Source organism: Megalobrama amblycephala, linkage group LG11, assembly GCF_018812025.1.
Source record: "Megalobrama amblycephala isolate DHTTF-2021 linkage group LG11, ASM1881202v1, whole genome shotgun sequence".
Lineage (NCBI taxonomy): Eukaryota > Metazoa > Chordata > Actinopteri > Cypriniformes > Xenocyprididae > Megalobrama > Megalobrama amblycephala.
In genome coordinates this window covers 15,426,400-15,454,395 of record NC_063054.1, presented here as the reverse complement: position 1 = coordinate 15,454,395, position 27,996 = coordinate 15,426,400, and the positions used below count along the sequence as shown (strand labels likewise).

Genomic DNA, 27,996 nt, shown 5'->3' with positions numbered 1-27,996 from the left:
ACATATAAAATGTAAAATAATAAAACATTTTTTTAAATGTTCGTGACGATGTTATGACAAAATAGAATGATTTTTAGCTATGTCTGCCCCTTTAAATACTATTATTTCGTAATAGGTTACAAAAACAAGACGTGTATCAGCTAGCGTCAGCAAGGCATGCGTCATGGCGTCACTTCCTGTTCCAATTGGCAGTTGCAGTTGCCGGAGCGCCATGTTATTTCAAACAAAAGAAACAACTTCACTGCCTTCCTAACAGTTCATGACAGGCTGAAACACAATGGCGGAATATAACCTGCTTCTCAGCTTCTCATAAACCGGAGATTTTCATAATGCCTTTGTAAGTATGTCGACGGAGTTTTAAGGACAAACGTGGTCAAAGCTAACGCGAGGTCCTGGGCCTTGTGTCACGAATCGGTTGAAAACTCGACACGTTGATAAAATCATTTAATAGTGCCGTTTAGTTGATGAACTAGTTTACAATGTATTGATTTTGACAGCAATCTTGTCAGCATGCAGCTGGTAATGAGATAAAATGACCACCAGGCCATCAGATGTAGAGATTGCTCTCATATTAAGCACGTCGGCTTGTATGTAACTTACAGACATTAAATCTATAGCATTCAAGAGTTGAACTTTGTTCATATGTAGATCAGTAGTGCACGTATTGATGTAGGTCAGTGACTTCTTAATACCCTTCAAGGGGCGTTCACACAAGACGCTTTCAAAACAAATTGGCGAAGCTGAACGCAACAGAAGGCATGGTCCTCCAGACGCTTTTATTAAAGTTGAACTATTTTTATCTTGACATGGTGTCTGCGGGCGCTGATTGCGCGAGACCCTGGGAAAAAAAACAGCGAGCCATGTCGCAATTGTCAGAGACACGTACATATATAATTAAAATTAAACGCGCCGTGTGTGAACGGCGAAAAAATTACAGCAAGAAATGCGCTCTTTTTTCAAAATATTTGTTCTACTGTGAGCTGTTCACACTAGTTTAGACTCAAAAAGGGTTTGTTTATATTGGAGCGTCTGCACTAATCTGGTAACGTGTGCTGTTGTTTTTGATCATAGGTAAATACATAATTTCTATTTTAACTTTCTCTGAATTTCACTTCTGTATTCTCTTGCAAAGTATTAAATATGTAAAGGTAGGTTCCTAACTATCTTTAAAGAGTTAAAGATAATCCAAAAATGAAAATTCTGTCATCAATTACTCACCCTCTTGTCGTTTAACACCCATAAGACCTTCGTTCATCTTCGGAACATAAATTAAGATATTTTTGATGAAATCTGAGAGGTATCTGACTCCTCCATAGACAGCAATTTAACCACCACTTTCAAGGTCTAGAAAGGTATGAAAGACATTGTTAAAATAGTCAGCGTGACTGCAGCGGATCAACTGTAATTTTATGAAGCGACGAGAATAGGGCTGAACGATTAATGGCATTTGCGATAATATCGCGATATAGGGCTGGACGATTAATCGTAAAGTGATCGTAACTGAAATTCAGAACCTCTAAACGACGTAATTTTCCCATGTCGGTTATTTCAATTTTTTGATCCTGTTAATACTTCCCCCCCCCTTAAAAACATTACCGTGTGTTTAGCCACATGACTCTGCCCCGTGACCGTCCAGTCAGTGGCATAAAAACAAAACACGCAGGTGAACGCCGGTTCAGCACATAGTGATGGCACGCGAGCGGTGAGCCTTGCGTCTTCACTAAACTTTGTCAGTTGTATTTGTTTTATAGTTTGGACATTCAAGCGATTAGACCATCGTATGTGTATTATATTGAGCTACCGTGCTTGTGCAGCTGCATTGTGGCACGAACACTCATACAAACAATAGCTGCACAAAACATGAAGATCGCGTGCACAGAGAGGAACGCAGAAACTAGTCAGCGCTGTCCTGTGATTTATCACTAAAGTAGCTTAGAAACTCGAAACTTATTATAGCATATATTTTTCTACTTTTGAAGGAACTATTTACAACCCACAACTTCACAATTAATAGAGAGACGGTATGATAATTAATTCACACACGCAATCACTCGTACTGGTACTTTGCTAATTTATCTTTATCTGATTTACAACGAGCAGAAATCTGTAAGAAATGTTACGAATAGATAAAATAACTGCTGATAGTGAGCCATGATGTCAGATCGCTCTTTCAATAGGAAACGATATCCCACCTTTTAATAGTCAATCATATTTACAGTACAAACCTTGTCAGTGAACTATAAGGGCAAAAAAAAAAAAAAAAAACAGAAACAAAATAATCGTTCATTAATCGAAATCAAGGTAAAATGTTCAATTAATCGAGGTTTTGATTTTAGGCCATAATCGTCCAGCCCTATCGCGATATGACAAAACGCAATTATTTTTTTTTAACCGCAAAGGCTGCGATTACGCGCTCGTCACGTGACGCGAGAGTAAAGCAGTCTGCAGAGGAAGCATCAACTTGGCACGCTATGCATATGCCTAGCCTACAGAAAAGCACAGTTTATGATTAATCTATCTAACGATTCTGGATCGATTTTGAGCTTTTTAACCACAGATGCACGATGGCGCTGCATGTGCTTTAGAAACTTATTCTGCTTGCTTCCAATTGTTCTTTCTTTCTTTCTTTCTTTCTTTCTTTCTTTCTTTCTTTCTTTCTTTCTTTCTTTCTTTCTTTCTTTCTTTCTCTCTCTCTCCCCACACCCCACTCTAACCATCCACAAAATCATCTTTAATAAAGTTCGGAAAGGTTGAAGCGAATGACCGACGCTGTTCATGTGTGCAGCACGTCACATGCGTGTGATGCTGATGCCAGCCAATAACGAGTCATTTTCTTTAAGTTTCCGAGTTAGGGGAGTGTCAGTGAGAAAATAAGCGGCACGCAATAGATGCAGTTTCTGTACTGACAGTAAATTTGTTGAAATTAATAAAAACTTTTATTCATATTCTATAGTATTTTGTACATGCTAAGTTGCATGTACAAAAAACGTCAGCATCGTACAATTGTGATAGAATATATAACAATTCATTTTACAGCACCTTCATAAATCGAATAAAAACATAAAAGCATGTGACCTCATAATTATGACTTTACAACTTAATTTAAATATGAACTTCCCAGGAGGACTGGAATGGACCATTAATCTTTAGCCATTATTTGAATATGTTAAGCCAGAATATGTTTCTGTTGACAATTAATGTTTTACTTTTTCACAGTCCAATTACCAATCAGGTGCAAGCAGTACAGCAGACCCCAAGGCATTATGGGATCACGTCTCCTATCAGCTTGGCACCGCCTAAAGAGGCCGATCTGGTTCTTACGCGAAAGCTGACAGAGACACTTCGACCCTTCGGTGTCTTTGAGGAGGAGATGGAGCTGCAGCGGAGGTAAATGAAGCACACATCATTAAATCACACATGTATGTGGATTTGCATCATGACAGTTAGTTTGTGTTTGAGACCATCAGCTTGTTCTTTAACAGTTACACAACTTTTGAAGTTAACTTGTTGCGCACAAAGTTAATCAAATCCATTGCTTTTACCTTTTTTTGTTGTTTGTTTTCCCACATAAGGCCCTGATTAGGGCTGTAAGGATTCCTCGATTAAATTCGAATACTCGATTTTAAAAAATCCTCGATTTCAATTTGCCTGTGTCGAGTAACCGTTAAAATACCGGAAGTGGTGCTTTCCACGGACGAGAATCCATGAAATGCATTATTAGACCGTTTTTTAAGATGGCAAGATATTAAACCCGTTTAAAAATCGTAATAAAGCATAATGTTATTGTGAATTTACAAAGGCTGTTAATTCATTAAATAAATGTATGTGCTGCAGGTTTAATATATATGTGCTGTAATTATTTACATGCGTATAGGTTATCTGTGTGCCTCTCAGAGTGGCTCCGTTCACAGTAAATGTGAATGGTTTTCATTTACATTAGTGGCGCGTCTCAAACTCCATCTCTGCATATGCTGTGAGTTTGGATTGCTTTTAACATTTGTCTGGAAACGCAATGTGTGACATTTAATCAGATTTGTAAGCAGGAGAATACATTATAGATACATGTGTTTCTACTTGGTGCAATGTGCTAACTGCGATTTCAAAATAAGTTTAAGCCCTCGTTTAGGTACATATTCTTGTTCAAGAAATTACAGTGGTTGTAACATTTCTGTCATAAAGAAATGGCCAAATATTAAAGATTAATTGGACATTTGAAATAAATGTTGTAAGCCAATATTAAACAAGGATTAGATCGCGTTGTAAAGTGTAAAATCAATCGTCAGGCCACTGGCGCCCTCTGCAGGCATTTGTTACAATACATAAAGAACATTAGTTGAACAATTCAATACATTATGTATTTTGACAGGTTTGTTCAATAAAACCATCTGATTAATTGCTTTTGATACTTTATTTGTATCAATTATTATTGTTATTGCTATTATATATTTATTTTTAGCCATATGTGTAAGTGGATGTGTTTTTTTGTGTAAGCACCTTTATAATGATCGTGTTAGTAGTTGAGCTATATGCACGACGAGTGTCGCCATGTTTGTTTACGCCACGGTCAGGAGAATAGATCTGTCAGGTTTACAACATGTGAAATCATCCGCTTATTTCAAAATACATGGATGGATGTAAGTGTCCGGTGAATTGGGAGAAGAACAGGGTAAACTTTATGTATGTATGTGCTGTGCGCTTTCTTTTCAGTAACAAAATAAACACAACAAAAATTACACCGGTGAGAAAACGGCAGTTAAGAAAGCATCTGATCATTGCGATGTGGCTATGTTTGCACCAGTTCTGCAATTCGGAACTCCAGTCAAGTTACGTCACATTTATTTTTATAGCTCTTTATACAGCGGATTGTTTAAAAGCAAGCAGCTTTACAGTATTAAATATGAAAAACATGGTCAATGTCTCTTTTAATTAGAATTACAACTTCAATTTCTACTACAAAGTGGTTCTGTAGTGTTTGTTTTTACTCATGGATGTCTGACCTCAATGGACTGGACAGAAGAAATGAATCGGGGAAGATTTCCACATCAAAGAAGGCGGAGCCTCAGAGCCACACCTACTTATTATGAAATCTCTGCAGACCATTGGTAGTTTGAAGGTTTTTACCAGCTGGAGTGAACTTTTCTGAAAAGTTTGCTTTGGCAAGCTGTATTAAACTGATTTTGTTCAAAATGACGTCACATCAGTTTGTCCTTTGCCTTTACTTCCTGGAGGATGATGTCTTACTAAGCAACTGGATTTTTCAAAAGATTAAAATAATTTAAAAATTCTATTAAAGACAGTAAAATTATATAAATTGTTGGCAGTTGTAACAATATGTCTAAGAAGTCATGTTTTGTTTTGAAAAATTACGAAAAAGGACAAACTGTTGACATAGCTAAGATATTTCCTATTTTTACCAGTTTATATTAAAAACTTACTACAACAAGGATGTATTAAAAAAGGTTAAAAAGTGTCAGTAAAGTAATATATAATGTTACAAAAGATTTTTATTTTAAATAAATGCTGTTCTTTTGGACATCATCAAAGAATCCCGAAATAACGTGCATCATGGTTTCCATGGCTGCTGAAATTTGAATAGAGTACATATATTAAAATAGAAAACTATTTCACAATATTACTGTTTTTAATGCATTTTTCATCAAATAAATGCAGCCTTGATAAGCATAAGAGACTTCTTTCAAGAACGGTAAATCTTACTGCCCCAAACTTTTGAGTGATAGTGTGTTCGCTTCCATAATTTCTATATTTAAAAATTGTTTATTATTTTATCTAATATACATTTATCTATATCCATAAGTATGAAAATGTACAGCTTAGTCTTGACCCATCTTTAGGCTTCATCAAATTGCTGTTGTCTAAACATGTTTCTTTTGCCCACAGAATCCTAGTGCTTGGGAAGTTAAATATGTTGGTTAAGTTGTGGATCCGTGAAGTCAGTGAAGCTAAGGTATCTTATGGTCCTTTTAATAATAATACAAACATAAACTTCTGAATAACCACTCGCAGATACAAACTGTTATATATTTTCATATATTTACAGAATATTCCAGCATCAGTGATTGATAGTGTTGGTGGAAAAATCTTCACGTTTGGATCCTACAGGCTTGGAGTTCATACGAAGGGTAAGTTTTCATAGATCTGTGCTAGATAGATCCATATGTACTTCACATAGTCTCTGTGTGTCTGTAATATCTCATTCACTAACCTAATTGTTTAGGTGCTGATATTGATGCTCTCTGCGTTGCACCGCGACATGTGGACAGATCAGACTTCTTCTCTTCGTTTTATGAGAAATTAAAGGAGCAGGAGGAAGTCAAAGACTTGAGGGTATGGAGGCTTTTGTGAATGATACATACGTAATGATCGTACGTACGATACGATCGTAATGATACATATGATAAGTGTACGTATACATCTTCCTCTCAATATATGTAAGGCTTAATAATTGATCTTTGCTTTTGCCTTCTAGGCAGTGGAGGAAGCATTTGTACCTGTGATAAAGCTGGCTTTTGATGGCATTGAGGTATTTTTACATCCTTACATACACTATATTGCCAAAAGTATTGGGACGCCCCTCCAAATCATTGAATTCAGGTGTTCCAATCAGGGCTTAAAAACGGAATTTTTTTTTAATCGTTTCACTCCAGAGCAGAATCAGTATTTTAACGTTTCTGTTCAAGCGTTCCTTTACTATTATTAACGTTCCGAAACCGGTTTGATTAGAAATAACTTATTTAACGTTTTTTTTTTCCATGTAGCCTACTACTACTACTACCAATAATAATAATAATACGTGCAGTATTTTATTTATTAAAAAACAAGTCTTGTGTTTGCTGTCTAAGCCAATAGGCCTACAATTATCTTTTATAACAAGATTCTGTCCAAATGTAAACCTATTAAACGAAAGGGAAAAACTATCAATGGTTTAAAAATTTCAAGAAATTTTAAAATATTTGCTGCATGGTTAAAAGTACCGATGCTATTCCGGAGAGGAAAAAGATAAGTTGCGTATATGTTGCATTTTATTATTATGTTCAGAAATGATGTAAATTAGGCTACCGTAAATAAAGTGTAATGTTTACAAATAGCCTAGCCTATATAGCTTTGTTTTTAATGTTTGTAAACATAAATTTTGAACACAACTGCCCTATTTTACTTACTCTTACTCCTACAACAAAACATCTAAAGTTAACAGTTGGCCTATTCAGGTTACATAAATGTCAAGCCAGAATGAATAAAAAATTATCTTTTCTTTTTTAAGGCATTCCAGTAAATGGCAGATTGTATTACAAACTTGAAATGAGCAGTGTAAGTGGTTGCCAGGGTTTGGTGGTTGCGAGTCTGGGTTTGGTGGTTGCCAGGAGAACGGTACTTGCCTGACTGCATTGTGCCAAGTGTAAAGTTTGGTGCAGGGGGGATTATGGTGTGGGGTTGTTTTTCCAGGGTTTTGGGATTGGCCCCTTAGTTCCAGTGAAAGGAACTCTTAATGCTTCAGCATACCAAGACATTTTGGAAAATTTCATGCTCCCAAATTGTGGGAACAGTTTGGGGATGGCCCCTTCCTATTCCAACATGACTACGCACCAGTGCACAAAGCAAGGTCCATAAAGACAGATGAGCAAGTTTGGTGTGGAGGAACTTGACTGGCCTGCACAGAGTCCTGACCTCAACCCGATAAATCACCTCTGGGATGAATTAGAGTGGAGACTGCGAGCCAGGCCTTCTCGTCCAACATCAGTGTCTGACCTCACAAATGCGCTTCTAGAAGAATGGTCAAAAATTCCCATAAACACACTTCTAAACCTTCCCAGAAGAGTTGAAGCTGTTATAGCTGAAAAGGGTGGGCCAACTCCATATTAAGGCAGGAACACACCAAGCCGACGGTCGGCCGTCTGGCAGTTTTTGTTCCTTGGCCGACTAAGTTTTCTCAGTGTGTTCCACACGGTTGGCTGAAATTGGTCCTTGTCTGCCTCTTTTTTTTTTTTTTTTTTTTTTTTTTTTTTTTTGGCCGATTCGACATGTTGAATCGGCGTCGGAGCTCGTCAGGCCATCTGATCATTCTGATTGGCTGTTCAGCTACTGCCACCTGCTGGTACGGAAAGGCATTTAATCTTACGCAGGTGCAGAATGGACAAGCTACTTGGCCATCGGCTGTCGAGCGTCGGTTTGGTGTATCAGGGCAACTTTGGACCCAGACGCTACCGACGTGAGCCAACCCTGCAGTCTGCTTTTGTCATGTTCCTGCCTTTAAACCTTGCGGATTAAGAATAGGATGTCATTAAAATTCATGTGCATTTAAAAGCAGGCGTCCCAAAACTTTTGGCAATATAGTGTATATTACATAAATGGATAGTTCAGGCCAGAATTAACAGTTGTCATTATTTTTTCTCCCTTGTGTCATTTTGTGTGTTTTGAAATGTTGATTTGTTTGTGGCAGATTGACATACTGTTTGCCCGACTAGCACTACAAACCATTCCAGAGAACCTGGATTTGCGAGATGATGGCTTACTTAGGAACCTTGACATTCGCTGCATCCGAAGTTTGAACGGTAATAGGTGATAACTGATGAATCTTGGTTAGGGCTGGGTATTGACACAGATTTCACAAATCGATTCAGATTTAAATATCGATTTGTTTGGATTAGGGCTGTGTGATTAATCGAAATTGAATTTTGATTGATTTCAATATTAGCTTCCAACGGTTATGAAAATACGATTAAACGATTATTGTGCCCTATTCCTTTTCTTTTCAGCGGTGCGCTTTTGCTCCTCCTTAAAAGCCCAAACTTGACGTGCAAATCAGTAAAATCGTGTTACGTGACTTTTGTAAAATGGGACATATTTAATATTAAAAATATTTATTAAAAGTGCGAAAGAGAACTTGGTGCTGTTCCTCAGGCAGCTTTCTGTGCACGCGCTCAGAGACTAAGCAGAACGTAGACAAGCTAAGTGCACTTTGAGCTCCGGGTGCACGTCTGAACGGTTACACGCAAACAGATACACACAAAAATGTCAAAATGTCCGGCTTGGTGAGTATTCACTTAAAGCCAGTTGGTTATGTCTTAAGTGAACATATACAGTTGGGAGAAATTAGAATTTGTATCAGCTTACTAGATCTGTGCATTCGGTCTGCTGCAGCCTAATGTTAATTAAAAAAACAAAAGACAAAGAGAAAATCACTCTGCTCTTGACTGAATGACTTTTGTAGCTTCAATAAGAATCAAAGCAAGTTTAATTCTTACAGTTAAGACTGTTTTGTTGTATTTTACATTTGATTATTTAATTTCTGTATTAGGCTGTTAGCTGAATACTCATGGGTTTGCTTGGAAAAACTTAAAGCACTGTTTAATTTTTGTATCTTTTTGTCCTGCTGTTTTTTTTGTTTTGTTTTTTAATTGCATTACCTACAGTTTCCTTATTTTCAATCATTTTGAGGACTTTTTACTTACATGAGTTAGCCTAGTATTCTGCTGTGGTATTGAAATTGGTATCGAGAATTGTGACATTTTTCTGGCATGTAAAATTTACATTTTTTGGAAACTTTATTGCCAGCAAATATATACTTAAGATGTATACCGTTCAGGCATAACACTATGACCACCTTCCTAATATTGTGTTGGTCCCCCTTTTGCTGCCAAAACAGCCCTGACCCATCGAGGCATGGACTCCACTTGGCCCCCAGAAGGTGTGCTGTGGTATCTGGCACCAAGATGTTGGCAAAAGATCCTTTTAAGTTCTGTAAGTTGTGAGGTGGGGCCTCCATGGATCGGAATTGTTTGTTCAGCACATTCCACAGATGCTCGATTAAATTGAGATCTGGGGAATTTGGAGGACAAGTCAATGCCTCAAACTCGTTGTTGTGCTTCTCAAACCATTCCTGAACCATTTTTGCTTTGTGGCAGGGCGCATTATCCTGCTGAAAGAGGCCACAGCCACCAGGGAATACCATTTCCATGAAAGGGTGTACATGGTCTACAATGCTTAGTTAGGTGGTACGTGTCAAAGTAACATCCACATGGATGGCAGGATCCAAGGTTTCCCAGCAGAACATTGCCCAAAGCATCACACTGCCTCCGCCGGCTTGCCGCCTTCCCATAGTGCAGAGATGAAAATTTGTGCTCTGCACTGGCACTTAAACTGAGGCGCTACAGCAATCTGTCATGCCACATTAAAGAGCATCAAAATGGTATTTGTTTGAATTTTGTGATAAAATTGACATAATTTGAAAGTTGACACTTTGCTTTGTTTAGTGCCACAGAGCAAGTAATGTTTAGTTAAGGTTTTTTTTTTTTTTCTCCTCCACGCATCATCAGAAAACAGCAGAGACTATTATATTGTTTCATCAAAATGGAAATTGATTAAAATCAATGAATATTGTCAACCCAGCCCTAAATCTTGTTTACTTGTTTAAGTTTTCCCCTGGGTAATCTCAAGTTATGTACATTTTTTTGATTTCCTGATTTCTAAATTTGCTGACATTCAGGTTGCAGAGTGACTGATGAGATTCTTCACCTGGTGCCCAACATTGAGAATTTCAGACTGACTCTTAGAGCCATCAAAATGTGGGCCAAACGTGAGTAAATACCTGTCTGTCAGCCTTGCATTGTATTCTGTTTGTGGAACATGCCACAAAAAACAAACCCTACAATGACCTGCTGTGTTTGTGGGTATTAGTGCAGTCAAAGAAAAGCAGCACTGCATCATTGTGCCTTAGGAAATTCGTTTGGCTTGCATTTGCTGCCTAGAAACAAGTGCACTCATGCTTGCACTTTAGTGAACAAATGACAGATTCTTGTTTGGCACTTGGCCTTTAGAAAAGCTTAATTGTGAAAAATGTCAGGTCTGTTCATAAATGAGGTTTACAGAACAAAATGAAGAAATAAATGACATTATTTGAAACTCCTACAGGTCATAATATCTACTCGAATATCCTTGGTTTTCTTGGGGGCGTATCGTGGGCCATGCTGGTGGCAAGAACCTGCCAACTCTACCCCAACGCTGTGGCTTCCACCCTGGTCCACAAGTTCTTCTTGGTTTTCTCAAAGTGGTGAGTTCCTCAAACTGACAATGACATAATACAGAATCTGAACTTTTGATCTTTGCATTCAGAGAGCCATTCTCTTCAATTTCATTTATTCATTATTTTCTTCCTGGGTCTTGTTTCCAGGGAATGGCCAAACCCTGTCCTTCTGAAGCAGCCTGAAGACTGTAATCTCAACCTCCCAGTCTGGGATCCCAGAGTACTGTCTTTATTTATTTATTTATTTATTTATTTATTTATTTATTTGTTTGTTTGTTTGTTTGTTTGTTTCATTCATTTATTCATTATTTATTTATTTATTTCATTTATCTGACTTTATTTATTAATTCCTTTGTATTGCAAGGCAATATATCGAAAGAAAATGTATATATTTTAATATATGTATATATATATATAAATATATTTGGTCTGATTAAATAATTTTTTAGCCCACTCATGACCAAAAACAAAAATTGGCATCAGACTTAAATCATACTTGAACTTTCTGCACAGACCTCTAGCCTGCCATATTTAGCATATCATTTACTAAAAGGTACAGTGATTTTTCTGCACTCTCTCAGATTATTCACTTCTGACTTCAGGCTTCAGGTTGTGGTTTTTTTTTTTCCCCTCAGGTAACCCCCAGTGACCGGTACCACCTCATGCCAATCATCACGCCAGCTTACCCTCAACAGAATTCCACTTACAATGTCTCAGCATCTACTCGGGCCATCATGGTGGAAGAGTTCAAGCGGGGTCAGTCTCATTTCTGAAGATCCCTAGAAACACATTCTGATAGAAATAAAGGAGCGTGCTTTGAAAAATGAAAAATGTCAACATTTTCTCATCATGTCTTTCTAAATCTGTATGACTTTTATTTTATAGAATGTTCACCCTGGTCTTTTCCAAAGTTTGACATGGTCTAAAGTGGCAAAAAAGGACCATTTAAAAAGCACCATGAGTATTACATACAACTTATGTGCTATTTTCAAGTTTTCTGAAGCTTTCTTTGAGGAACAGACAAAAATTTAAGTTTAAAGGTCCCGTTCTTCGTGATCCCATGTTTCAAACTTTAGTTAGTGTGTAATGTTGTTGTTAGAGTATAAATAAAATCTGTAAAATTTTAAAGCTCAAAGTTCAATGCCAAGCGAGATATTTTATTTAACAGAAGTCGCCTACATCGAACGGCCAGTTTGGACTACATCCCTCTACTTCCTCCTTTAATGACGTCACTAAAACAGTTTTTTGACTAACCTCCGCCCACAGGAATACACAAGAGTTGCGTTTGTAGAGTGTGTTTGTCGCCATGTCGTCGAAACGCTGTTATTTTCATCCCGCAGTCCAATCACCGGGTCTGATTCCGGCTCAAATTGATAGGGTAAAATTAAAGACATGTTTACAATAACACTGAGCGCATGCATCTCCACGTTATGGTAAGAGGCGTGACCTTTCCGGGCAAGATGCGCTAAACTGCTGTCGAATCACAACACAGGAACCGCTGGCACAATCAGAACTCGTTACGTATTTCTGAAGGAGGGACTTCATAGAACAAGGAAGTCATCAGCCCGTTTTTATGACAGTGGAAACAGCGGTATACAGATAAGTAAATTATGTGAAAAATACTGTGTTTTTTTTACACGCGAAACATGAACACATGTTATATTGCACACTATAAACACAATCAAAGCTTCAAAAAACCACGAAAAACGGGACCTTTAAATTTATTAAAAAGCTTCCCCTCTGCAGCAGCTCTTAAATCTCATTTGCGTTTAAGTACATTAATGGATTCAGGTTACGTCAAAAAAGGAATATAGCACTCTTCTTGGATGGACTACTTTTGTGGTGCTGTTTGTTTGTCCTTTAACAGTGTTTTCAACACCCTCTTTTTTTTTGTTCCACTGCTAAAAAGAAAGTCATGCAGGTTTGGAATAACCAAAATGGTTTTTATTTTTTTGGCTGAGAGATTCCTTTTAAGATGCAAAGATACAGCTCAAGGCTATTGCGCCGTTTTTATGCGCCACTGTTTGACTCATATCGATTGTTTAACTTCTCACAGGTCTTGCAATCACGGATGAAATATTGCAGAATAAAGCAGATTGGTCCAAACTATTTGAAGCACCAAACTTCTTTCAGAAATACAAGTATGTATTAAGCTGCATATCCTGTTGGACACTCATGGTGAGATTTAATCATTTCAATAAAGATTTATTTCTCAAAACTGCACCCACACACATTCATAGCCCTTTCACAAGTACTACCTTATGTAATCGGTGTCATCAATTTGAAATAAAAGCAGAATTTTGCATATTATCAATTTATGCGTATGGAGTACAACAAAATTGCTTTTATGACACTTCAACGTTTTTGACATTTAAAATGTGTAATAGTCCTGCTGAACAAATTACAACTGTAGAGCATGACTGAATTGTAAGTAAGAGAGTTAAATTTATATTTTTCAAAGGTAGGTATTTCAGTTTAAAGTGCCTTTCTAAAGTGGTTTTCTTGTGCTATATTAATTTGTGTACAATTCAAAAATAAAATGTTTTAGTTCACAATTTGTACAATGTATTTCTTGTTAGTCTGTGTTTTAATAGTCTTTCTAATTTTCAATTTTTTTTTTATTTTTTTCCAATTTCTGTTAATGTTTAGCATTTAGTCTGTATGTGTTATTGTTTCTTTTTAGTTAATTTAAAGTTCATTGTTACGATTTGAAGTCAGTAGGTGTGTTCGGCTTGAAGCGGTGCTGCTCAGACCGATCAATGTATGACATCAATGTACCGTGAGAGTGATTTGAAAGCATGCGGTGCCGTCTGCTCTCTGATCACTCTCACGTTAATTTGATGTCATACACACAGATCGGTCTGCGCAGCGCCGCTTCAAATTGAACACACCTCATATTTCAGTCAAAAAATACAGAATTCAGACTGATGAAATATGACATTTGGATGTTTTCAGTGAATAATGGAGGTCTAAAACAGCACATTGCTTTGCCATGTGTTAATTGAAGATCAATTGTGCTTAAAGCCTGATGATCCCCTTTTTGGGGGTGGTTTTGTGGGTTGATCTTTTTTTTTTCTAACTAATTTTAGCTCATTTTAAATGTTTCAAAAACCCTTCACTTTACAAAACAGTCTTCCCACCCCACATGAGGATGCAGCGACTGCATGCAGTTCATTGTGGTGCTCAGAATTCATAATCACTATTATCTTGTACAATGTAGCAATTAGCTGGTTTCAAAGAATGAATTAAACATTTTTGATTTACAGTATCTCATTCTTTTCTGTCCAGACAAGCCCCTAAAACATAGGGGGAATCCAAAGTGTGGTGCTCTGCAGAAAAAATAAAAAACATGTGAACATTTTAAGCTGCTATTAACTTTTAAGTTGCAGTCAATGTATATTATCCTGCTATTTCTTTGGTCCCTTGATTAATCTATGAGATATGGGGAGCTATTCCACTAAAAAGTTTTTTTTAAACAAAACAATGCTGAAAGTGTTTGTACACTATTCTATTAGATGCAAGTAACCTGTATTGAGACACTTTGGATGTTTGCTTCAAATAAATTTATGTGAATATATGAATAGGGAAAGATAAGAAAATTGAAAGATAAGAAAATTATTTTCAGTCTAAAATAATTGATCAGCATAAGAGGACTAGATTGTTTCATGTTTCTAATGAAACTGTAAAAATTGCCATGAATCTGCTGTTAAAGATAAGCGTTTTAGTGTGTAAAATGAAGTATGATCATGGCTGGATGTAAGAGTGATCCCTGCTGTCTTGAATGAAGTTCTTAAAGATATGTTTGTCTTTGGAGAGAGGTGTTAACGGTACAGTTTCAGTGAGATGGGGGCGGGTCGGCCCTGTAAGTTTTGCCGGGTTTGGTTGACAAGCTTTAGTCTAAAGGATGTAATGGCATTGTTCTGTCTTTTATGTCCCAAGGCATTATATAGTGTTGCTAGCAAGCGCACAGACAGAGAAGCAGCACTTAGAGTGGTGAGTACAGCTTACTGTCTTCATCCAGCACTGTCACATGCTTTATCGGACCGATGTTCTGCTCATGTCCCCTGCATCTGTTTAAAAAATGTGGTGGACAAGGACTAAACATACTGTTTGTCTGACAGGGTGGGCCTCGTGGAATCAAAGATCCGAATCCTGGTGGGAAACCTGGAGAAGAATGAGTTTATCACACTCGCCCATGTGAATCCACAGTCATTCCCGGGACCAAAAGAGGGAACTGACAAGTGAGTATAAGATGCTTTTGTCCTTCTCTTTGTTGAACTTTTACAAAGGCTTAAAACTGACTTAAGAAAGGAAGTGATGTCAGTAGTCCCAATCTCAGTCTCTTTCCTTTGTGTACGTACAGGGAGGAGTTCAGCACAATGTGGGTAATAGGTATTGTGTTTAAAAAAATGGAGGGATCAGAAAATCTTAACGTGGATCTGACGTTTGACATCCAGTCCTTCACAGACACAGGTAAGACTTCCTGTCTATTGGCAGTTCTAAAGAGAACACACAGGAAGAGTTGACATTGCTCTTGTTCTCCAGATGTTTTCTAGTAATCAACTTGTGTTCTTTGAATGGCTGTAGTTTACCGGCAGGCGATCACTAGTAAAATGTTTGAGCAAGATATGAAAATCACAGCCATGCATGTGAAGAGGAAACAACTGCATCAACTACTTCCGAAAGTCGCCATTCAAAGGGGCAAGAGAAAGGCAAGAGTCCATCTGTTCCTTTGCAAACATGATAGACAATCGCTTAGAAATCTAGGTTTAAATGCATGTGCCACACTTAGTATTTGTTGTTTTTGAAATGTTGATTTGCAACAAGTCTAAATGTCAAGTGTATTCAATTAATAAAATATGTAAGGTGTAAGGATTAAGTGTACATGTTTAATGGTTTTCAAAATATTTTTTGAACATTTTTTTTTTTTTTAATTTTTCCCCCCTCAGATAATAAATCATGCTGTTGTCTTGAGGTTTTGTTATTTGTAATCCATTAACCTTGACTCACAATCATGAGAGGGTCTAAAGGGGTCCTCCTTATGATATAATTTCACGTTTTATAGTTTTCTTGGCCTTAAGATGGTTTCTTGCACTTATTGTTATACCACAGTGACTTGAATTTAGTGGACCAAAGTCTCACTGCCTATTTTTAGACACTAAAAGATTGTGCTAGATTCTTTTTTCTTTTCTAGAGCATTTTAGATCAGTTGTTCTCAACCTTTTTGACTCTTAAGTATTTGAAGGCCCTTGATATTTGCTAAGATAGTTCCTTTGGTGTTTCTGCTTGTTTCCAAACCTAATTAGCAGAAACTTAGGCTGTTGATATATTTAGTTATGCTGTATATCCCTCAAAGGGAAAAAATTGCATTTTTGTTAATTTTAAAGGTGAAGTATGTAGCTTCTGCGACACTAGTGGCACCTAATGGAATTACAAAAATAAAGCATATTTTGCAAACACCCTTTTCGTGCATTGCGCCTCCACAACTCAAACATTGCAAATACTGTACAGCTCTTATGGGTGCTTTTGAAGGCATGCCTTAGCAGGTACTTTCAATAAAAGGTCCACCATATTAGGAATATTTTTGGCTGTGTTGCTATGTGTCATGAGCAAGCAGCTAAGTAGGCTAACACTCAAGGGCCGTTTTCATGACAGTTTTTTAACTGAAAACTTTTTGTGTTTTGGCCATTCGTTTACATGACAACAGCATTTTGGGGGCCTGAAAATGCAATTATTTAATTTTTGAAAATGGTGACATCATGCGCATGCATATTACGTGTTCGTTTTTTTAATAGTTTTTGCAGATGTTGTCCATTGCAATGCGTTGCTTCACACTGCATCGTCAGTTTTAACAAAACCTGTTTACATTTTGAAGATGTAAATGCATTGAAATTTGGCTTGCACTTCTGTAACTGGAGCTGATTTTTTTTTTTTTTTTTTTTTTCTGGCTCAGCCTGTACAGCCAGTAGCCTCGACCCAACTCTTGGTATAGGTTGAGCTGGAAAGAGACTGACAGATCTGAGTAGACTACTCTCAATGTTTAGATGGTGCCAAGGGGGCTCAATGTTTACACTTTTGAGGGAGATAAGCCCTTGAATGGCATACTAATAATAGTCAATGGGCAATAAACTGGGTTAAGAGAATGTATTTTAACATTAAAAAAAAATCTTACATGCCTTACATCACCTTTAAGTCATTCTTGAAAATTTGCTGAGGTTGCTCTGGCTGAGAACCAGTTTTAGAGGATCTTTTTTTTTCTTTTTTTTTTTCTTTTCTTTAGCCCACATTAACATTTTTATATATTATTTGTAATACATTACATTAATTGAATACATTTGATTTTGACAAAAAGTGTCATGTTATTGATATATAGACATTATTGTTATTGTAGCAGCGTTGATGAAACTCAATAGTGATGTACTATTTTTGTTAACTGTCTTAACTATGTTAACATTTCATTTTTCCTGTAGCATTCGTCTGATGGCCTTCGTGTGATGAATGACGGCAGTCTTGACCTATCGGTCGACAGTGACAACAGCATGTCAGTGCCCTCCCCAACGGGCCCTTCAGCTGCCAAGAGCGCCCGTGCCTCCAGCCCTCAGGGGTAAATCATCAAACCATTTTCACCTGCTCACCTGTTTTTCTAAAATCATTTGTCTGACTTTCTGTAAATCTTGTCTTTTGGGAATACCTATACACAAATGCTTTTTTTCTTACTTTTTTTCTAATCTCCTCTTCTCTTCCTGACCGTAGTTCCACTGGGACGGCCACAAACAGCTCAGATTTGCAGGGAAAAACGGACACCTCAAGTGGAAGCACGCTCCTGACTGGTGGTATGTCTACTGGGACCTTAACCCTATAAAGCTTACTGTATTATATTTTATACAGGCATTAATACTGCAGAAAAGGATTATTGGAATCATTTCAGATAGGCCAGTGGTTCCCAAACTGGGGTACGTGACATGACATGGGGTACGCAAACAAAATGCTGAGTTTTGTCGTTCATTTAATTCTTCCCCACCTTAAAATAACATTAAAACCGAGCATGTATTTCAGAGCATAATGCCGTAAATACATGACATCCAATCAAAATACCACATCTTTTGCGGTCAAACTGACTAAATCCATTTCCACACAAGCGGCATGCATATGGGTGATTATAGATTACGTCATTGTCTGCTGCCTTAGCAGATCGCGCTACATTACTGTCGTTCTCGACAGTATACCTGTAGATTTAGCGCTTACTAGCATGAAAAACGAATAGCCTGGCACAGAAGGAGCATAGAGATAAATTTAAGATTCAAACTTGATACAAAACATACCTTTTGTGAGTTCTTGTTTTTAATGTTGATAATATTATACGAGCAATATTGCACATCCAAATATCCACACGTTTGCAAATGTGACATTGATTTTATAGAACACTTCAACAAATAAACGGGTAATTAAGTGATGTTCTTCACAATATTGTCAGCATTTACTCTGTTTTGCAATGAAATAATAGTCCCAGCGAAAGAACTTACAACAGACACAGCAGTGTTTCATGAACGAATCTGTGGCTTTGAACGAATAGTTTGTGAAAGTCTTGATTCAGTGATTCATTCACAAATACAGCCACTTGCTGTATTAATGCGTGACTCGCGCATTGACATACCGCCACCTACTGGCAGTTTTAGTATGTAAAATCACTTTTCACGTTTTTATCATCATTGCATATTTTACTATTGAAAATTTTATTTAAAATATTTTTTATGATGTAAAGATATTTATAAAGATAATGAATGCACTGGAAAATCGATTTGGGGGCAGATATTTGTCCTTTTAATGGAAAAGATGCAGTCTAAGTGGAAGAGAGGGGGTATGCCGAAGGATGGTGAATGCCTCAGGGTGCTCCATTCTAAAAAGTTTGGGAACCACTGAGATGGGCTACGTCAGTGTCGATGTGTATTGAAATGTCAGTATTTTTGACAACACTAGATCTTATTGGTTTACATTACAAGTTATCAGAATTTCATTGTACTTTTTTGCTTTATAAATATCAGCAACTGCACCAAATTGTATATTTTTGCTCAGTTTGAGCTTTTGAATAAAATTGGTGCTTTTTTTCCTCCTCGAGGGTAAGCTCCATATTCTCACTGTATCATACTATATGACCCATAAAAGCCTGATGCTAAACTAAACCACTTTTTTTTTTTTTTTTTTCTTTTTTTTTTACTTTTAAAGATTTTTTTTATCTCTTATTTAATGTCAGGCTTTACAAGGTTAATGTCATTTTAAAGTTGGCTTTTTTTTTGTAATTTTGTCATTGATTGAACATTCCAGACAATTAACGCAGCATTTAATTGATTAATTGTAATTAATATTTATAAAGTGTGTGTGTATATATATATATATATATATATATATATATATATATATATATATATATATATATATATATATATATTATATAAAAAAAATTTGTTAGTTCATAAAACTAATCCATTCAAGTTTGCTTCACCCGTATTTTCATAGGATGGAAGAAAAAAAAAAACTTATATAAATATAGAAAAGAGCAGCTTGAACATTCTTCAAAATTTTTCATTTTGTACTCCCCTGAGAAAATAGTCATTTGGGTTTGGAACAACATGAGGATGAGTAAATGATGACAGACTTTTAATTCTTTTAAATTGTTGGACAATTTAAGATTTTAACATTTGTAATACTACTTCTGATTTGTTTTTTGTCAGCAGTGGATGGCACTAAACCCGATAATGTTGGGACTTCCAGCAGCAACTCCCCGCAAAAGGGGGCTGCTGCACTAAAGAGGCCTGCCTCACCCCTTCAGCAAGATTTGGAGAAGAAACCCAAAGTGGACAGTGTACAACAGAACCCTAATCCTAGTCCATGTTTACCTGCTGGCCCTGCCAAGAAGAGACCTGCCTCACCCCTTGGGAATGAGACATCCAAGAAAGCCAAAGTAGAGGATGTAAGACAATGCCCTTTAATCTGTCAAACCCTTTTTACATTTTATTTTCAGCATTGAGTTAATAATTTTATATTCTACACATTATCCAATGCTTTCTTTCACACAATGTGCACAATGAAGGCTGCAAAATTACAGCAAAACAGTAAATGTGTGTGTGCAATTCATCTTTTTTTTTATTGACAATAGAGCTGTTAAAAATGCCCCATTCAAGAATCACCCATAAACGTTATATATAAAGTGTGGATGGCATCTGAAAAGCCTATTTAAACTCTACTCTTCCAGTTCTCAACCCCAGAAGCAAAGTCCTCAGGTGAAACTGATGGTCATGTAGCTGTGGATCCAGCGGTAAAGGCTATTTGTTCTTTCTTTGTTACAAAATTGCCGACATTTTTATCTCCATTCCCTGAACTTAAAGATGCAGTTTGTCTATAATCTTTGTTTTCCGTCACTCAGAGTGTTAGTCTCTATGTGAATGATGTTGTTTTTTTCTTATGCAGATCGTTGAAGTGGTTCCTTCAGATGGTGAATTTAAAACAGAGACTGAATTAACGGTAAACATATCGTAAAAATAGGGTATGCTAGTTGTTATAAATTGAGTGACTGTGTGAGAACTTAAATGATGATGTCATTTCCTATCATTCTCAGGCGGTGGACATAGCAGAGAAGATACCGCTTACCCAGGTTAGGACATGCTCAATTGATTATTACATAATAAGATTATTATTACATAACAATAATCCTTCCACCATGTCCACGACTCAGGTCATATATCTGTTCTCACTGAAAGCTTAATACTCCACAAAGCACCAGCCAATCAAAACAGAATTTTCAAGCTCTAATGTTTTAATAACAAAATATCTTTATGCATTAATAGCGATAAGGGTTATGATGTACACTACCATTCAAAAGTTTAGGGTCAGTGACTTTTTTTAGTTCTTTTTTTTTTTTTAAAACCTGTTCATCAAAGAAATATTAAGCAGCAAAATCAATTCTAACACCTTTGATAAGAAATGTTTCTTGAGCATCAAATCAGCATATTAGAATGTTTTCTGAAGGATCATGTTACACCGAAGACTGGAGTTAATAAGAAAGAATTTATTTTAAATGGTAATAAATTAGTTTTACTGTATTTGACTTTTTACTGTAACATTTACTGTAAAGTGCAGCTTTGGTGAACATAAGAGATGTTTCAAAGACATTAAAAATCTCATTAACCCCAAACTTTTGAACCGTGTTGTACCACTTTGTAATGGTATTTAGATAATTGTGATTTGTAGGCAAGCAAAAAACAGGCCATTTTTAAGAGCATACTTTTAAAATAACATACTACAATAATAAGATCTCTGAAAATGATTACATCAATATCTGTGGTGTTTGAAGAACAAAAGTTAGGCTTTGGTATATAATTGTGTATAAAGTTTATTCCAAATAATTTTAATGTAAATAGTCTTCTGTAGAGCTAAATAGAAATTCCCATCAAAATGCTCAGTGAACAAATGCATTGTATCCTCTACATGGATTAATGCATTTTCAGTTATGGAAAGCAAACTACAAAAGCATATATTAAGGGACACTTTTATTTAGTTAATCATCAAGTCATATTCTTGTTTAGGTTAAACAGATAAAATAGTTATCTAATATAATGCCAATATATTTATCATTATAGTTATCTTTATAGTTATTGTTCTTTGTGTGAATGGGCCTTCACACTGATTCCAATCCATTTCACATTTGAGTTTTATCACACAATCTATCCTTGTTTATGTTCCACAGCGAACTTCCAGCGCTGATCTGTCGGACGTCCCAGTCCTCCCGACCAACCCCATCGCCGTGGTCAAGAACTCTATCAAGCTGAGACTCAGCAGGTAGAAGCAGCCTAATCTTTTGCCCCGTCTCGTACTCAGGAGGTGAAAGTCCCCTCGGTTCCTGCCCATGTGCAACGCGGCTCTCCACAAGGGGGCAGCTCTGTTCTTCCACAAACTTCCCTGTGTCCTCTCTCTCTCTCGCTCTCTCTCCCTTCCTCCCCTTCCGTACACTGCAAAAAGATGTCATACACAAAAACCTCAATGTGATTTAATGTGTTTGTGTGATTTGGTGCACATGCTTTGTAAATCCGATCATATCCTTCTGTTTTGACCTGAAAGACAGTGACGCTTTGCTTTTTTTCTTTTACTTCTTTTTCTTTTGTAATCCATAAAGAGGCATGTAATTATATTCCAGGGTAAAGTTGGTCCGTTGGAGACCAATCCACAATATTGTACAGAGCTGAAGGTGTAGATGAGCATCAAACCGTGCTCAGTAGGTGGAGATGCATTGAATCAACATGAACTAATGACAGTACTAATCTGACAGCGGAGGACATAGCTAGCTCATCCAGATGATTCTAGCTCACTAATGCAGCTGTAATTTAACCAAATCAGTCTGAGATTAGTGTAAACACCATCGTTTTGCTCCGCCATCTTAGCAGGGCATTAATTATGGGTGTTATTAGGAGTGGAATAGTTAGTATTCCCAGCATGCTTTGATTCGTGCTCTGAGGAGACCAGTGCTGGCCGTTCATTTAGGCTTGTTTTACCATGTGTATATATATATAGAGAGAGACAACAATATTGAAACCTTTATTTGCTTACAACAGCTTGCTTTTCCTGTTCTATACTGGGATTTTCCTAATGTGGAATCGAAGATGCATTTCGAATGATCAATGTGATTTAAAATGGCAGGTCAACTCGTTTCCTGTTGACCTGATTTTGAGGATGTGGACGTGTAAATGTAATGACGAAAAAAGATTGATTTAAGTTTCAAACGAATGTTGGTTTATTGGGGCAGGAGAGTGATTTTGTTCATTTTTGAAATCTGTACAAACTTTTCTTACTCCGTGTTTTGTCTTGATGGTCTGTGTTGACTGTGGATTCGTGTAACGGTAAAGCTGCCGCCCCAGGAACACCCGTCACGGCACAGATTCACTCCTGTGAAACGCCTCCTATGGCCTTGCAATGTTCTTTCAGTTCTTTCATATGCTTATTTGTAAGGACAAGGTATTGTACTTTTTCACAAATAAAAGTCTACGTTGTTGCAAAAAGAAATCGCTGTGATCGTTTTACTTTTTAGCGCCCATTAACAGTAGTGATTATTAATGTGCTAATATACATCACACTGCACAAATTAACCAAAAGTTGGTGAATTTAATGTAACTAAGGTTTGAGTGTTGGACCAATCATGAAAATCCTGATTTGAACATTTACTGTAAAATATTAACTACTTTTAAAGTGATGGCTTTTGGTATAAAAAAAAGAATGATGATGCAGGGAATCTACACTGGAATTACATTTAAGAAAAAAGTCTTGATTTTATCAGTGTTTTTCAGATTTTTGGTTGGGGCATGTTGTCACATCTGTTTTATATTGTACATTTTACACAAGCCATTACTATTTCTATAGATTTTTTTTTTATACTCAAAGCATAATATACTAATAGATCTATATAATAGAAATATAATAGATCTATTGAAAAATGCTTTTTTTCTTTTTTTTTCTTTTTTTTTTTAACTTTTAAAGATTTTTTTTTATCTCTTATTTAATGTCAGGCTTTACAGGGTTAATGTCATTTTAAAGTTGGCTTTTTTTTATTTTGTAATTTTGTCACTGATTGAACAGTCCAGACAATTAACGCAGCATTTAATTGATTAATCGTAATTAATATTTATAAAATGTATATATAAATATAAATGTGTGTGTGTGTGTGTGTATATATATATATATATATATATATATATATATATATATATATATATATATATATATTATATATATATATATATATATATATATAATAAAATTTTTGTTAATTCATAGAACTAATCCATTCAAGTTTGCTTCACCCGTATTTTCATAGGATGGGAAAAAAAAAAAAAAAACCTTATACAAATATAGAAAAGAGCAGCTTGAACATTCTTCAAAATTTTTCCTTTTGTACTCCCCTGAGAAAAAAATCATTTGGGTTTGGAACAACATGAGGATGAGTAAATGATGACAGACTTTTAATTCTTTTAAATTGTTGGACAATTTAAGATTTTAACATTTGTAATACTACTTTTAGCGCCCATTAACAGTAGTGATTATTAATGTGCTAATATACATCACACTGCACAAATTAACCAAAAGTTGGTGAATTTAATGTAACTAAGGTTTGAGTGTTGGACCAATCATGAAAATCCTGATTTGAACATTTACTGTAAAATATTAACTACTATGTGATGGCTTTTGGTATTAAAAAAAAGAATGATGCAGGGAATCTACACTGGAATTACATTTAAGAAAAAAGTCTTGATTTTATCAGTGTTTTTCAGATTTTTGGTTGGGGCATGTTTTCACATTTGTTTTATATTGTACATTTTACACAAGCCATTACTATTTCTATAGATATTTTTTTCATACTCAAAGCATAATATACTAATAGATCTATATAATAGAAATATAATAGATCTATTGAAAATGCTTTTTTTTTTGTTCATGTCTTATTTAATTTTCATATATTTCAGGCAAAGCTATTCTAATTAATTTCAGTATGACCTGATAGAATTGCATTCAGAGTGTCAGACTGTGTATTTTTATTATTAAATCACAGCCTTTTGTCATTTGAAAATCGCACTAAGCCATATCACAAACAGGCATAAAATAGTTATTGGCCAACTGGCGAGTAACATTTGCATATGCTCGCCAGCACTTGTGCCGCTTGCCGAGTGCTAATTTTAGGCTCTGATGTATTGAATTAAATATCTTTTGTTCATGGGCAATAACTGGATTTTTTTTGTTGTTGGAGAAATTTTCGCAATTTTTGTTACACTGTAATTACACACACAAGTACCGTGTACTACTAATTAGCAACATGTACATATTATAGAGTTACAGTTAGGGTTTGGTTTAGTTTAAGTTGTTTGTAATAATGCATAATTAATTTACTGTTATTACTATAGTAATATGTAGCATTGATGCATTTAAACAGTGCTTTGTGTTTTGTCAAGGTGTAAATACCTATACAGACTGACTCAGCAAATATCTGAGATGTTTTCTACACTAAAATACCCATTAAGCTTTAGAGCAGGGGTGGGGAACGTTGATCCTGGAGGGCCATTGTCCTGCAAAGTTTAGCTCCAAACACTCACCTGCCTGTAACTTTAGTAATCCTGAAGACCTTGATTAGCTTCAGGTGTGTTTAGTTAGGGTTGGAGCTAAATTCCGCAGGACAATGGCCCTCCAGGATCAATGTTCAGTAACACTTTATTTTACAGTGCCGTAGTTACACTTTACTACATGTACTTACTATAGTAATAACAGTAAATTATGCATAATTACAAATAACTAACCCTAAACCAAATCCTAACTCTACAGTAAGTACATGTAGTTAAAGGATTAATTCACTTTCAAATTTAAATTTCCTGATAATTTACCTCAGGTCAAAGTTTGAACTAAATTGTCATATACAATATGCTAGTGCAAGTATATAACAATTAGTTCAAACTTTGACCTGTGGAGGGCAGTGTCTACACTGCCGGAATTCTAATAGAGAAGAAGAAGAAGAAGAAGAAGAAGAAGAAGAAGAGAGCTAGTTCAAGATGAGCATTTATGGTTAAAACGTATATAATTTTTATTTTTATTTATTTTTTAGAAAATGAGTGATGGTTTCTCTAGATAAGACCCTTATTCCTTGTCTGGGATCATGTAGAATCCTTTAAAGCTGCACTGAAACTGTAATTTTGACCTTCAACCGTTTGGGCTCCATTGAAGTCCACTATATGGAGAAAAATCCTGGAATGTTTTCATCAAAAACCTTAATTTCTTTTCAACCGAAGAAAGAAAGATATGTACATCTTGGATGAGGGGTGAGTAAATTATCAGGACATTATAATTTGAAAGTGAACTAATCCTTTAACTAATAGTACTCAGTACTTATTTGAGTAATTACAATGTAACTACGGCACTGTAAAATAAAGTGTAACCCAATGTTCCCCACCCCTGCTTTAAGCCTGGGATACACTGCACTTTTTAGCAATCCTATAAGATCATTACAAATCACACTGTGCGACATGGATCTACTAAACATGGGTATGACATGCATGTAGGCTATGATACAAATTTCTATAGAAGAATACAACGTCATCAGCATGTGCTAGTGGTAAACAAAAGGCCATGTTGAATCACACTTTGGCAGTTGTAGTTTTTATGCGTGCTGAAAAAAGCAGCGAAAGAAGAAGGGAAAAGAGCTTGAGGTTAGCAGTTTTAAGTTTTAGCGCCATGTCGCGTTGATTTGATGTCACTTTTTTATTGGCTGGTCAGTAGACGTAGGTCGTAGCAGCAAACACACTGTGCGATAATCATGCTGAATTTCTGACACTGTCAGAAAATGATCGTAGGCTATCTTTGGTCACAAGACCAGGAAAACGTCCTTCTTTGAACCTCTCTCAGTGTACGACATACCGATTGTACCACTGATTAAGAGCCATGATCACAAAAATCGCCCATGATTGTTTCACGATGGCAATCTTTCGGCTGGGACAGCCAAAAATCGTGCAGTGTATCCCAGGCTTTAGAGAGATAAAGTTAATGACTTGAGAACCAATATAGTCCTGAAGTACACTGTTTGGAAACACCCCTGGCAAAGTGTGGTTTTGGACAATATCAGCATAAATCCTTATCATTTTTTGGTGCAAATACATTAAAGTACCGTAACATTATCATTGAAGACCAGCAATAATAATTTTCATTTTGATTACATAATAATGGCAATATATACATGTCAAAGTCAGACATGCCCCTTTGACAGCTGTGATGCCTGGTTACTGGTTTAAACTTGGCCCAGGTTTGTAAAAGATTTTTGGGTCAGCACACCTTAATAGCTTCAACTATTGATTGCCAATTAATTTTAGAATACAATGAACCAATTAGAACCCAGTTTAGCTGCTAATGGTGGATATTTTGATGAATCGAAAATTTAATTTTTTTCTATGTATAAACTGTTTATGTAATAAAATATGTTTTCGTAGTTTGTGTTGTCCCTTATCAGTGCAAAATGATCACCGATTAAAAAGGATTCATGCCAATATTGTCCAAACCCCACTTTTCTAGGGCGTTTCCAAACTTTTGGAGGGCAGTGTATATGCAGCCAAATATTCATATGCATTGCAAATTTTTCCATTTTTGATCCATGATTTCATTGTGTACATTTGTGTACTTTTTTTTTTTTTAAAGTCACCTTAACAACCTTTAATAATTTATTTTCATTTTGCTCTGTCAGTACTATTTTTTTTTTCCAGTCACTTTCAATCCCTTTAGCCCTTTTGTACCTTACTTTCATTAATTGCAAAAACAAATACCTTTTTTTTTTTTCCCTGGAGAAAATGTTAGTGATGCTTACTCATGCAAAACGTCACCAGTTATCACCAAAGATTATTATTTTTTTTATTTTTTTTTTTTTTTTTTGTGAAGAAAATTGTGACATATTTATAAAATCTAAAAAGAAACTTTTTTTGCAATGGAAAGGTTCCATAGATGTTAAAGGTTCTTCACATAACCATAATGCCAATAAATAACCTTTGAGGGTGTTTCCTTAACCTTTCAAGAGATATTCTGTGCCCAGTTGCAAAAAAAAAAAAGTTCCTTGCAACCAGTTGCTCAGATCATTCCTTCAGTCTATGGGATATTTTTACCCATATTACAATGTCTACCAGCTGAAAATTCAAAGTCTGATTGCTTTGAAGATTATTTACGAGCTCATTTAATTCTCATAACTACAACTACAAAGTATGAGCCATACAGTGATGCGTCCCTTAGCAATCACACGGTTTCCCGAACACTCCCCATTTCTGCTGTTGGTCATTCAAACAGCTAGTCTTTCCCGAAATTCATGTCGTTGGTTGAGCCAGAAGTTTGAATGCACCACATATTTTACAATCTACAGGAAGTCAGCTTACGAAGGCTTATAATTGTCTACACAT

The 27,996-nt window shown here is 36.0% G+C and overlaps 1 protein-coding gene across 2 annotated transcripts; it reads left to right on the top strand.

The window, feature by feature from the left end:
• Positions 1-155: 155 nt before the first annotated feature.
• On the top strand, positions 156-23,089 carry papola (poly(A) polymerase alpha). Of its 2 annotated transcripts, none has more exons than XM_048206299.1 (23): positions 156-337; positions 3,217-3,387; positions 5,899-5,965; positions 6,059-6,140; positions 6,236-6,345; positions 6,488-6,541; positions 8,456-8,567; positions 10,502-10,591; positions 10,927-11,065; positions 11,186-11,258; positions 11,674-11,794; positions 13,095-13,179; positions 14,978-15,031; positions 15,160-15,279; positions 15,402-15,511; positions 15,626-15,750; positions 17,509-17,642; positions 17,792-17,871; positions 19,771-20,006; positions 20,289-20,351; positions 20,504-20,557; positions 20,652-20,687; positions 21,780-23,089. In XM_048206299.1, exons 1-23 carry the CDS (start codon positions 330-332, stop codon positions 21,873-21,875), a joined length of 2,220 nt encoding a protein of 739 aa, XP_048062256.1. In that variant the 5' UTR covers positions 156-329; the 3' UTR covers positions 21,876-23,089. The 2 variants fall into 2 exon arrangements, with proteins under 2 accessions (XP_048062256.1, XP_048062255.1); XM_048206298.1 differs by having other exon boundaries at positions 19,768-20,006.
• Positions 23,090-27,996: the final 4,907 nt, after the last annotated feature.